General features: G+C 39.1%; 1 protein-coding gene across 12 annotated transcripts in view; it reads right to left on the bottom strand.

The window, feature by feature from the left end:
• Positions 1 to 594: 594 nt before the first annotated feature.
• LOC130546116 (cAMP-specific 3',5'-cyclic phosphodiesterase 4D-like) overlaps positions 595 to 13792 on the bottom strand; it is a 136283-nt gene continuing 123085 nt past the window's right edge. For all 12 annotated transcript variants that reach the window (XM_057321205.1, XM_057321207.1, XM_057321210.1 and 9 more), the window contains 9 exons: positions 8489 to 8582; positions 8232 to 8407; positions 7716 to 7814; positions 6638 to 6802; positions 5928 to 6027; positions 5138 to 5292; positions 4927 to 5049; positions 3844 to 4026; positions 595 to 3742 (listed from right to left, as the gene is read on the bottom strand). In XM_057321205.1, coding sequence (XP_057177188.1) covers positions 3305 to 3742; positions 3844 to 4026; positions 4927 to 5049; positions 5138 to 5292; positions 5928 to 6027; positions 6638 to 6802; positions 7716 to 7814; positions 8232 to 8407; positions 8489 to 8582 — 1533 coding nt within the window. In that variant the 3' untranslated portion in view covers positions 595 to 3304. The remainder of the gene's footprint in view (positions 3743 to 3843; positions 4027 to 4926; positions 5050 to 5137; positions 5293 to 5927; positions 6028 to 6637; positions 6803 to 7715; positions 7815 to 8231; positions 8408 to 8488; positions 8583 to 13792) is intronic.

The raw sequence follows: 13792 nt of genomic DNA, 5'->3' as shown, positions 1-13792 counted from the left end.
GTTTGAAAAGTGATTATATGAATCGCGCTTAACAAGACGAGTTTCTTTTTAGTCACGTTTGAAAAGTTCAAAACGAACAAATGAATGAAAATTCGACACGACCGGCAGATGGCAGCAGAATTCCACTTACAACAGACAGTGGACCTATGACGTTGTTTTTTCGAAGAAATTTGCTGTTTTGTTTAAATTTGACCAATTACAATCAATGTTTGTATTCTTTTTTTTATAATTTTTTTTAATGTTAGTATTTAAATACTGCCTTCAAAATCCACCGCACTTGGTTCATAATGCTTAGGCCCTACATCTAATTTGTATCTTTTTAATATATAAATATACAGCTTATAAATTAAAACAAATATATGAAACGAGTGAGATTTTTAGCAGAGAGCAAAACTCGAGTATAGCAGAGTAACGCATGACGTTGTCATTTAGCGCATGTCCACGAGATGGCGCGAAGAGAGCCTTTATGACGAACTAAACCACGTGATAAGCGCTCCGCGTGTTTTGGTTCGACTTCATGCAGCTCTGCGCAGACCGTTCGGCGTGTGACATCAAAGTATCGCGAGAGACAGATAATATGAGACAAAACACACGTACGGCACCAACCCATGCTTTTATTTCTCTTGTTGCATATCAAAAATTCTTTCCCGTTTCATTTGATGGATTGTAAGCCGGACAAAGATGTTTCTCTACAGTAAAAGAGACAAAAGATATCACTGAAATAAGTCAATTTCAGTTTTTAATCAGCAGATCTTATGAATCAAAAGGGTAAAATATCAGTTCATGAATCCCTTTAATGACATTGTAAAATACCAATAATAATAATAATAGCCACGATTGGCTTTGGTCCAGGGCTGCTAAAATCTACAGTATGTGTCAGAAAATTGGATTATTTAACATCTACAAGACTGGATGAGATGAAGATAAAGACCTGAACAAAGATGAGGAACAGCAGACGTAGATTACACCTGTAATACACATAACCGAGGATCTATTGCACGTGGCCTTTATGCCACAGAACAAAACAATGAAAGTGAAATATCCTAAAGCCCTGATACCCTGACAGTAAATGGGTCAGACACTTTTGGACATGGAAGAGACAAAACTTGGACAGACATACAGACAGACAGACAGACAAATAAAAGACATTTAAAGTTTAAGGCACAGCCCTGGGGCCAAATACCAATGCGACTTTCTCATATTGTTTGGCTTTCCCCCAGTTCTCCATAAACAAGCTCGAAGGTGACTTTTTTATCATTTTCATTTTTATACAGAATATTATTTTTTTACAATGGATAATATTTATAATAATAAACATTCTCTCAACAAGAGTTTACGAAATACAGCAACTCCATCCGGGATGAAGTTCAGAATCTGTCATCATACAACCAATATTACAATATGTACAGCCAAATAAATACATTGTTGTAAACCGCGAAAGAAATGACAACCAAATAAAATCCATAACTAGGTAAGGTCATCTGGTGAGGAAAGAAAATATCATGGCACAAAACTTAAATAAAAATATACATAACAAAATCAGTCCTACTGAAAAGCCAGAGTTCAAGTTTCTGTGAGCATCTTACACTTCCTACAGACTTTGAAAAGGTTTGTTCTATGTACACGATCAAAGACGGTAGATCTAGTAACTTGCAAGTCCACGCTGTCAATGCTACAGTTGATGGGTCTACAGTACTGCTTTCAACACGAGCCAAACATAAACAATAAATAAAACCATAAATAAGTTGGTATTAAAACCTACTGAGCGCTGGGCGTTCGGGAGGGAAGTTTTGGCATGAAACGGCACGAAAATATGCAATTTGACGCTGAAGTGCATCTAGCCCTAAGAGAAGATCTCTGATCTAATGCAATGAGTGCAAAACAAATACGCAATGAAATCACGTTAAACCGACAGGCCATCTCACAAAAGGCATCACGCAACACAACTCTATGATGATAGGATTTCTGGGAGTTTGACTAGATGTACGAGATTCGCAGCAGACAAAAACAAAGGCAAAATAAAACCAAATCAGAAGCACAATGTGAGCTGAGCTCAAGTCTCACATGCTATAAAATCTCCAACAGTATGTTGTGTGAACAGATGGCGTTATTATAGACGTTAAAAATACGGGTTGACCTGAAGGTAAAATTTCAACTGTGTTTCGGAAAACAAGTCTTTGTTTGGTGGTCATTATTGCAACATTTCACTTGAAGTCCGTATATAAAATGTTTCGTATGGTCTTTTAATACATAATGCAATGCCTCATAAATAGCTGTAAATCATACTACCTATACAATGCATTATATTATTTTACAGAGCATAATGCATTATAATATATGATATACATCAACTTGGTTGTTTATCCGTTTTAATGAAATTAAAGTTAAGGTTTATCTATGAATAGGGAAGTATTATATCTATTATAACTAAATTATTATTTCTGGAATTATAAGACATTACGGCTGCATTACAAATATCTTCCTAATTTATTATATAACACAGACTTAGAAGTGTTGCCAAAATCATTGCTCTGAAACAAAGGACGAAAAATGTGTTTTCACGTCAAACATTTGTAGGTGAACAAAATGGGCCATATGATGTTTTAAAAAAAGATGAAGGTCATGTAAATCCAGTTGGTACAGAACATGAAAGTTGATGGTTTGTGAGACAGCAGTGATGCGTGGTGGCACGACCCAACGCAGGACGACCGCAACGCTGCCTACTTGCAAGTTACCCTTCGCATAAAGTCTTTTGAAGCACAACAGCTGTTGTTCCGTTATTAAAAGTCAACATGTAAAAATCTCGACGTATACCGTATAAAATCATTGAAGAGGCCATGACAGCTGCGAGCTGCTTGCGTTTTGTCTTTTTATACATGTTTTCAGTCAAAGTTGAGGAAGACTTAAAACGTAGAAAAAAGGTCTCTTTGAAATCCAAGGAAACGTGCTGCTATGTTTATCCCCGCCATCGTCGTCTCCGCGGGCAGAATCTCCCCAGATTGCTTTGTGCAGCGGAACGGTCACGTGGGAGATCTTCTCACGGTAAATCACAGAGAAAAGGTGTCCGGGCGGAGAAGGTAAACAAAAGAAACGAAGGACTAAATATTATTCCTGAGTGCAAATAAAACGACAACCTACCGATGTCCTAGTGTCCTCTCGTCCCCAGGCAGCTCGTAGAGAGACGGAAAGAGAAACGGAGAGCGAGAGAGGAAGGGCCGAGGTCACGGAGTGCAACGTGCGCTTTGGAACTCGATTTCATTGTCAATTATTAAATATTCACGTTTTTTGCCGTCCGGACGCTCTGCTACGTGTCTGCCGGCTGTTCCTCCTCCTCGTCCTCGTCTTCATCCTCTTCTACCATGCTGGGCTCCGTGGAAACTTCCTCTGAAATTCCCTCCTCGGCCTCCGGGATCTCGGTGGATTCAGAGTTCTGCGTGATGAGAGTTTTGGAATCGCTGCAGCTGTCGTCCTCTTCGTCCTCCTCCTCGGCCTGGCTGCCGCTGTCTTTCTCCGTGTCTGATTCCCCGTCCTCCTCCAGCGTCAGTTCGAACTGGAACTTTTCGGCGGCGCCAGAGCGGTTGCCGTCCTCTGGATCCGGGGCGGGCGAGGGGCTCTGGGGTAAGGTGCTCTGGTACCACTCTCGGTTTTCCTCTAATGTGTCCAGGATGTCCTGGGCGTCCGGGTGGACGAGGTCGGCCCACGTCTCCCAAAGTGGATGCACGATGTAGTCGATGAAACCCACCTACAGACAGAGAGACCGCGCTGTGAGAGTCTACACAATATACAGACACTGTGAGGTCAACAGATGATGAATGTAAATGTCACTACAGGTTGAAGGGTTACCTGAGATTTCTCGACTGATGCGTTGTGTTTGTCACACATGGGACTGATCTCCATCCCTCTCTCTCGCTCTCGATCGCCCTGACTGAAGAACTCCTCCATGATCCGATCCGTCCACTGTTTGTACAGCTGAAGGGGTTTGGTGGGGTTACTGAGATCCGCACAGTGGACCATATTCTGTAGAACCTGACGAACGCACACAAACAGTTCATAAGGAAATCTCTCTTCATCATTTGGGTAAATCCGTGCAAGAATGGGAAACATGATAGAATGTGTAAAAATTCACCTGAGAGTCTCTTAATGGTTAAATTACAGAATGTGGTTGATAAGATGTCAGTAATAGGGAGCCGCAGAGATGACGTATTTTTGTAGGCTAACCCGGAAGCTTTTGGAAGATTGCAAAAAGAAGCTCTGTGATCAACAAAGGTTTATGTTTACACGCTTTGTCTATGAAGATCATCTTTACAAATGAACACAACATTTGTTACTTTTGAAGCCGAAATACAATCGGCAGAAGTAACAAGCTAACGATGCTATAAACAGACTACACTACAGTCGCTCGATATCAACATCACCACCACCAAGCCTCCGAACAACTTTCTCAAACTTTATTAAAAACGTGTTCCCTGGTAAGTAATTCTGTGAATGAATCCGCATCTACGTTTTAAGAGATTTGTGCCCATGTTGCATTATTTGTGAGATTTATATGTGCGATGACGTCTAACGTCCCCGCCAAAGGAAGTAGTCGCTTTTAGCAACCGCCGTTTTTAAGACACAATAAGGCTTTAAAATATCACGAGCGGGTTATAATTGGTGTGTTTTTATGTCATAGAACAACGTGAAAATATTTCAAGGTTTTGTTAACCACAGACCTTATTTCAGGCGATTTACCAAAAACCCATAGACTTTGGGGCGATGGAACTGTAAATATATTAAAATGCTAACTCGCTTCCGGGGTTTGCATCCAAAAGTACGTCATCTCTGCGGCTCCCTATTCTGACACATCGGAAGTTTATTCATTCTCACTTTATATACAAGTCAAAACCAATCAAAGATTTTCCGCATCATCCGCACACACAGTCTTACTTGTATTCTGTCAGAATAATTATCCAAGAGTAACACGCCAGAACTCGTGACCTTCTTCGTCTCCACCATCGTCTTCAGGTCGGCCAGCAGGTTCATGTGTTTAGACATATCAGTGGCTAAAACCTACGAGAAACACACAAGCTATTTCTCAAAGCAAAAACAACCCAAATGATTTTTGTTTAGAATGAAACAACTGAAGTTGAAGACGTACGATGTCTATGACCATCTTGCGCAGCGATTGTCTCTGTTTTTTGGTCAGGTTCTGGAAGATGTCACAGTTCTCCTCCTGCAGGAGCTTGAAACCCACGGCGAGATGATGGTTCTCCAGCACCGACGAGTCATTGTACATGAGAGCCAACTCAGAGTCTGCAGAGACACAAGTAAACACGGTCAAAACACGACCCTGACCTTGTGCTTATCTCTGCATCACACACAGCGAGACTCCAGCACTGAACGTATGTGAGATTACAGTGTGTGACGCATGCACACAAAAGCCTCTCTCGCACCATGAGGCCTAAAAGGCATTTATCCGTCATTTCAGGGCATCAGTTCTGCTTATGTCACAATAAAGTTATGTAAGCAGACGGCCGGTTGACTTGAGCACAGATGCGCTGGTCTGATGGGATTTACTCCAATACACTGTCCGCTTTATCTGCTCAAGCGCTTTATACAACACACCATTACAAACCAACCACACACACATCACAAACACAAACAAAGTGTTTAAGCAGTCAAACGCTGCCCCTGTATGAAGTACATACTGTATATATACTGTATGTTATCTAGGTAGGCAGCTCACTAGTTTCCAAACCACCATTACTGTATGTGTCTTATTTTATCAACAATTTATACATAAATATCTAGTGTGGGTTTTATTTTGGACCACCTACCAACCACCCAGAACACTCTATAGTAACACTGACATTAGACAAATCTCAGAAAATGTAAAAATCTGTTGATGTCTTTATTTTGGGGGTGACGGTGATCTCTTTCTCACTCACTGGTGTTAATGAGGAACTGGTTGGAGACTCCTGGGTGGTCGACATCGTGAATTGCACTGGCGAAAATGGCAGCAAGAATTTCAAGGTCTGTGAAAACCGCCTGAAAGAGAAGAACATATGGATGTACGGTCAGTACTGGAGAGCAATTATCTTCACCACACGAGCCCATTATACATTTATATAAACACAAGATCCTACTGAGACTCCAGTCATATTCTACACTTCTTTTCATTATTACACGAAATTCAATTCAGTTCTACCAAACATCATTTCATAAAGTCTTTATATTTCACTAACTAACTGTCTGTCTCCCTCTTTGTCTCCATACAGTAGCTCTCAAATTATTTTTTTTCACTTTTATTTAAAGTGTGCCTTATTGTCATGACAAAAACGGCACAGTTGTATTTTCTGTACAGACCGTTTCAGCGGCAACAACATAAACAAACGTTTTGTGGCCCAAACTTGACTTCCGGTAGACCTCGGCAAAAAAAACAAAAAACTGTTGAGTAGTTTTAAATGAATTCAATACAATTCATGTACAGTAAAATATTAATATGAATGAATATTATTATAAATTAAATAGAAAATAAATTGTTATATTATAACCAAACACGGGCCAGCGCGTGCGTCCGATGAAACCGTCTGTATGTGCAAAGAAGTGCAAAATGAGAAGAAGAAAGCAAAAGATTCAAATGCTCTCTCTCTCTCACCTCTAGCGCGGGCGTGGACAGCAGCACATGTGTGGACTGAGTGACATCAGCAGCGTGGATGTTGTTGTGATAAGCGACGTCTGCGTGATAATGGTCTTCTAAGGTCATCAGGTAGGTTATGAAAGTGTCCAGGGGGATTTTAAATGTTTTGAGTAAGTCTCTCTCCTGCGAGGAAAGACAAACACACAGATAAATAAAAGTGGTCTGCTGTACGTCTGCGACGCGTTTCACCTCAGTAATCTCAAACATTTCTGAGGGAACAAAAAAGTGTAGCAGGAAATATTGAGGGGGGGACTTGATTTTATCCATCATTGATTAGATCATTAGGGCAAGATGATATTATTGGTTAATAATTTAACCAAATGGCTGAAAAAATGTCTCACGCGGCTCATACTATCTTAAAGGGATAGTTCACCCAAAAATACAAATTCTGCCTTCATTGATTACGTTTACATGTGCACCGATAATGTGATTATTTCCGATATATATTTGCTGCTGCTGCGGCGGTGCAAGTATGGAGACTTTCTACTGCCAATTCATCCACAACATGCTGCTGTGTGCAATAAGGAATGCTGCTGCTGCACATATAACATATATGAATAAACCCCACATAGCTTATGCGATCACCTTGTAGCAGATCTATACAGGTGGAGCTGGGGAAGGAGGAGGGTTTCTGAAACGCGCTGCACTGCTACAACAATCACTAGCCAAGTTTTAAACGTAGAGCAGCAAGCTCATTGGCCGCTGATACGGAGGAACCAATCAGCTGCGCCGTGTAGTAAAGTTATTATGTCAGATTGGTTTAGACTTTAGGACGGCGCCATGTACAGTTTCATGCCAGAACTTTCTGTGTCATATATTTTGAAGATATTTTGTTCTGGGGCACTTCTGACCAACATTTTTCCTACTATGGTAGTCAATGGGGTCCAAGAACTGTTTGGTTACAAGCATTCTTCCAAATATCTTTCTCTGTGTTCATCAGAACAAAGAAATGTATACACATTTGAGAGTGAGTCATTCATGACAGAATTTTCAATTTTGGGTGAACTGTCCCTTTAACGGCGTTAATAATACTCACCTGAAATATAGTGTGCATCATCACCGTTAAAGGCCTGTTGCCTGAAAACTCGGTGACTTTAAAAACATTAAGGCCCCATTTGTTAATATCCTCCAGCTCCTGAAACACAACATTATATTAAACAGTCAGTTCTTACTGTATATAATGTAAACATATTAAAACTACACACTGCACAACAGTAACACAATGTCTAGAATAATCCAGAATGTCTGTTTGAATACTCATCACCAGCATGTTTAGTCTTCAGAATATTGTTGATGCTGGTTTAACCATTAAGACTTTTAACATTAACCAGCTTCAACAGAAAGGTCGTGCCGCCCGACTATCTTCAGCTGCCGAACAGCATGACGCTAACCATTCACGCTGCTCCAAGCTGGTCTCTTCAGCGGGGTTCATGACGTCACCGATCTTACGTCACGGGACTGTCATCGGGAGTCCACGATCCGGTCCAATCAGCCTTCAAATGACATGATTGATGTTCTGAGAGCACAAGAGCCCTTCAAATATCCAGCTCACCTTGGCTAAAGAGTCTTCCGTGTCCGTCTTGACCCCAAAGCGAGGGATGTTGGAGTTGGTGAGGCTGGTGCTGTGTGTGAGTTTCTTCACGCCGCTGATCTGCGACATGGGCTTCTTCTTCTTCTCTTTCTCCTTCTGCGTCTGCGGCGTCGGCATCTCCACGTCATGCTGTTTGTCTGAGAGAAAACGGACGTAAACATTTATTTGACACCGACAGATGGGTCGAGCTTCGAGTGTTTCTGTGACTGATGCTTTACCTAAAAATGTGTTGGAGATGAACTCTGAGACCTGGTTACCAGATTTGCTCATCTCAGACAGATGGGTTAACTCTCTGTTCAACATCCGCTTGAACTGGACACAGACACACAGACGGAAGAAAATATAAATCAACTCCATTCTAAACTGTATTTTCAATCTGTAAACAGATGAATTCTATACATCCCCAAATAAAGCCACTGTATGTTTTAAAAAAGTAATAATAACGAATAACAAAAATGTAAACTGAATAATGTAAACCGCTCTGGTTATTTAAATGTGATTCAATCAGGCTTCTGAGGTAAAACTGAAAAAACACATCATATAAATCGACACGTCCAAATACACATCCTATTCAAACAGAGACAATAAACATGCGTACACTCGTTTTTATAAAATGGCTTACCGCAAAAAGCACAAAAAAGAAACTTGTTTTGTTTACATTTTCTTACTGTACGACCTCAACGCTTCTAAGCGTTCCCCACCACAATACTGTAGATGCACACAACTCATATTCAGAATAATCCATCATCCATACCTTTATATATCCCCACGACACAGATCGCAAATAATTGGCATCGGGCATGTTTGCAGAACACCAAATCGCACAAAAACCAAGTCGAGAATCTCTGTTAAATCCTTTAGACGCAAATGCTTCTGTAGTCTCAGCCCATAAACTGCATCACTGAAGCTGACACCAGATCAGCCGGAGGTGTGATAGAGGTGCTGAGGCTGACAGACATGGCTTGGCTTGGTTCCTCTGAGCCACGGGAAAGATGCTCGACGCCTACCCAATATGGGACTGCTCATTTAATCACTGCGACTCGGGCCAATCACAGCTCATTACTGAGAGAGAGAGTGTGGGGGGGGGGGGGGGTTGGGGCGGCCGTCATCCACTGATGGAGGATACAGGCCTTGAGATCGGGGCTGTTTTCACAGCTCACCTTGTACCTGATATAATCATATGCCCGGCGGTGAGCTCAGATGACTCATAAGAGCTGGAAGACGTTCTTCCGGTGAGATCTGTATTCACTCACATCCACAGTTCAACATACTGTACAGACAACACCGCTTCATCATCCCAAAACCATTCAGTGCTTTAGAAAAATACTGTTTTCAAATATTGCATTCAAATATTTATCACCATGAATAATAATAATCAGGGCTGCGCAAAACATCGTGAAATTATGCATATCAAAATGGTTTATTTTTGCTCCACTATGACAACACAATGTAAAACTTTTGTTTTTAAGTTGTCTTGCGCTTTAATTTTTACTGTTTCTTAATGAAGTTTAACATGTTGAATACGAAAATCACATAATTCGTTTTACCATTGACGGTACAAAAAAACCTAAAATATATTTTTACACATTTTTTACATGGGTCAAAGACGTTAAGATGTCCCCATGAAAATTAATTTACAAAAGTGATTTTATGTCCATAGAAAGCACATTACATGTAAGTTCCAACTTAGTTTTTGGAGAAAAAAATGACAAAATTTGTTTGAAATAATGTGACACTGTCATTCAGTGTAACACAATATTTCTGTACAAACGACTTGTACATATTAAAATATATAAAATAATAAGGGAGCATATTACATTTTATTGTGCTTCAAATGAGTAAAAACTTCTTATTGACAAATGTGCAAAAATAGTGGCATATTTTTTTTTTTTAATTACAACTTGGGGTAATTAGTCTTTTATTGTGTCATAAATAGATTTTTGTTGTAAATATGCCTGACAAGATTGTTACAATGAATGACATTTTAGTGGGCTTCAGTAAATCAGGGGAAAATGTGTGATATTTATTTTTTGCTCAGAAAAACAAAAATGCAATTAAATTAAACAGAAAACCTTTTCATTTCTTTTTGGAACAACAACAATTTTGAGCACTTATTGTTTTTATGCTTAAACCCTTTTTCGTCTATGATCCACATTTCGGTATTATTACTCGTACGCAGAAATTACAAGATACTGGCATAACACTGAGCTCAAAACAACAGTTCAACATAAAAGTTACTAAAAATGAGTCGTCCAAAACTTGAAAAATGTTCATTTGATCGCTTTTGTCTTTTATGACTAATACTGTCCACACAAACCAAGTTCCAGCCGTAGTCACCCATCATCGCTTCATCCCACCTTCCCTGTGCTACAGACATTTCTAGAATTTTCTGACAGTGACAATTCAAAAATAATTGCTAAAATAAAACTTTGCACAGTTTTTTTTTTGCTATATACAGATATATCGTAATTATTGTATGAGCTCAAAATTTACTTGAACTAAATATACAAAAAAAAAAGAATGCTACATGAAAATAAATAAATATTACCGCAATAATTAGCACCACAGAATTGTACAAGAACTATAAAAAGGTCAGGCGAAAAATGTGTTACACTGTGAGATCAGAAACAAGGAATATTAAAACCTTGTTTTGCTCATCAAAACTCAATTCTAAAATCAAAGATGAGCGACTCTGAAGATGTCTGTGAAGTGAAGTTTGGGGGGTTCGTACTGAAAGATGAAGCTTTCGTGTGTCCTGTGTTATGATGTTCTCATTTGAAAGACAAATGACAGATCAGTGCTTCTTTTATCAAAGCCATAGCCATTGGCTATTTGAATATGAACCCGAAGGCCCTATAATACAGAACTGATATTATCAAGATGAATATGAAAACCGCAGCGCTGCTGTCTTGCGTCAAAACATTTCTTTATGCAAAACAAGGTATTCTGCAAGAAAATAAAGCCTGATTGTCTGTATGTCAGGGCTGCACGATATCAAAAATATAGAAATGTTGCTTAAACTGAATAATTTCATTACTTATAGTTGAAAAGAGTGATGCTTTCTTTACCCAGAAAGAAGTGCGACATAAAATATGCTGGGCTATATAATTTTCAGTCTTAAAATACATTGATTTTACAAGCATTATTGCATTACATACTACATTATTTAACAAGTTAATGCATTTTTCTTCAGTATTATGCAGCTCTATGCTGGTATTAGATGGTCATAAATGTGCATTCAGTGAAGTTCTGATTGAAAATAAACACTTCTCTTAAAAACAGGTTCTTCGATGCCATAGAAGAACCCTTTGGTTCCATAAAGAACCTTTACATCTGAAGAACCTTTCTGTTTAAGAAAAAGATGGTTCCTTGAAGAACCTTTGACTGAATTGGTTCTTCTTGGAACCAAAAATGGTCTTCTATGGCATCGCTGTGAAGAACCTTTAAAGCATCTTTACTTTTAAGAGTGTGACAAAAGAAACCGCATACACCATAAAAACGTCTTACAATTTGACAACCAAAAACTCAAAAACATCCATCAACAGCATGAATATATTGAGAGTCAGTGTGTTGTTGCCTTGTTGAAAGAACAATATTGTGAAACGTTGGCATATATCACAGCGGTTCATGATATATTACAGACTGAATCTGGAGTGTGGTCGAGTGTCTGAGGTCTGTGTTGAGCTGATGGAAACCTTAAAGAAAAAAAACCTCGCCACTACACCCCAAAATCAGCCCGGTCGTCTCTCATCTCCATCATCAAGAGTTATTTTTACACATCTAATTATTACCACCAATTTAAGATCCACTTTTATCAAGAAAGTGTGCATTTATAACAATACAAGATATGATCCTAAATCAATCCTGAAAATAGACGTCAAAGGCTGACTACAGGGCTTATTTGGTCATCACCAGAACCTCCAGTGGAACACAAAAGAAGATATTTTGAGAAATGTCTGTTTTGTGGTTTTATGTTCACACAATGGAAGTCAATGGGGTTCAGTGTTGTTTGGTTTTCAACGTTCTTTGAAATATCTTCTTTTGTGTTCTGCAGAAGAAAGAACGTCATACAGGTTTGACACGTTGCTTTAGATTTAGATCCATAAACATAAATGCCAAATGTAACTACAGTTTACTTGTCACAAATAATTACAAATAAAAACTAAAAGTAATGTTTAGAGAAATACTTTCAGGCTACTGTGATAAATGAAGGCTGTTTTTCATAAAGCGGCTCTTTAGTGCAGAAACAGACCTCTGTGGTTTTCTGTGAAGTACTTTGGTAAAGTCTGGCGGGGAGAAGAGTTTAGCCGAGCTCACGCAGGACTCGTGTGGCTTTCATTAAAGCCGTCGGCAGACTCTTTCAGTACCGTTCAATGTTTCGTGCTTTGCAGTCGCAGCGTCGTGGAGAACCAATGAGACGCCGGAGGTTTCACCGCAACACGCGTGCAGGATCCAAATCATTGAAAAACCAACTGGCCACAGATACACCCCTCCATCCCCAACCACCCCCTCACTCCCACCACAGCACATATGTCGCCTTTCAGTGTTTCTGTGCTTTAGGGATCTAGCACTGGCAGGTCCAAAATTCACTGTGTGTTCTGAGGAGGGAAAATGGGTACGTGGGTCACTAGAAAATCTGGATTTCATATAGAAAAATAAACGCCAGATTAATACAGAAAATAAGGTAAACAACAATATAAACTATGGCTTTTCAAACTATGAACTACTGGACAAGTCAAATTGCTAAACTATCGTCGCTGTCCTTCCAAAACCCTCGATGTGTAAATTCCCTGTTTTTCAAGAAATGGAATTTTTATTGGTTCGATATTTGCAAAACCCAGTGACAAGCATACAGCTTCGAAAAAATGAAGAACGCATTCCAAATTTTCAACTTCAAATCATCGTTTCTAGATTCCAGTCCAGCGTCTGTTGAATTTCAACAAAATCAAACCTCAGGAGTGACAAAGTCATCCAACAGCAATGTGAAAGACTCATGAAAACTGTACGAAAAAAATCGAGCTTTTCCTAAATACATGTACAAATACAAACTCATTTTCTGTTATTTTTATTATTATTAAATGCAAATAGAAACAATATTTTTATTTGAAATTTGGAAGAAATATTGTTAGTAATTCACAGAATGAAACCTATAACCAGTATACCTATAAATAGTAAATTCAGAAAAACTTGTTTTATTTTGAAATGGTCTCTTAATTCATTTCACTGCTGTAAAAGCTGACTAATATGGCAACAACAAAAAAACAAAACAGGAAATATGGAGATACAAGGTTTCAGAAGGACAGCAGCGATATTAAAGCAAAACAACAACTTAATGCATAAGATATGAATATTATAGTATAATTTATATAGTATTAATACAGTATAATGTGGGACAGATCGCTATGATGCCAGCTGGTTGCTAGGCAGCTGTAGTAGTAATGAATCCAAAGATCACAATTCAGTACAAAAAGAAAGACAGATCTCCATCACTTTATTAAGCTTTCATCTCAAAATATTCTGAA

The sequence above is a fragment of the Triplophysa rosa genome, linkage group LG22, assembly GCF_024868665.1.
Source record: "Triplophysa rosa linkage group LG22, Trosa_1v2, whole genome shotgun sequence".
Lineage (NCBI taxonomy): Eukaryota > Metazoa > Chordata > Actinopteri > Cypriniformes > Nemacheilidae > Triplophysa > Triplophysa rosa.
Note: the sequence above shows the minus strand (reverse complement) of the source record. Positions and strands in the feature narration are given on the sequence as shown.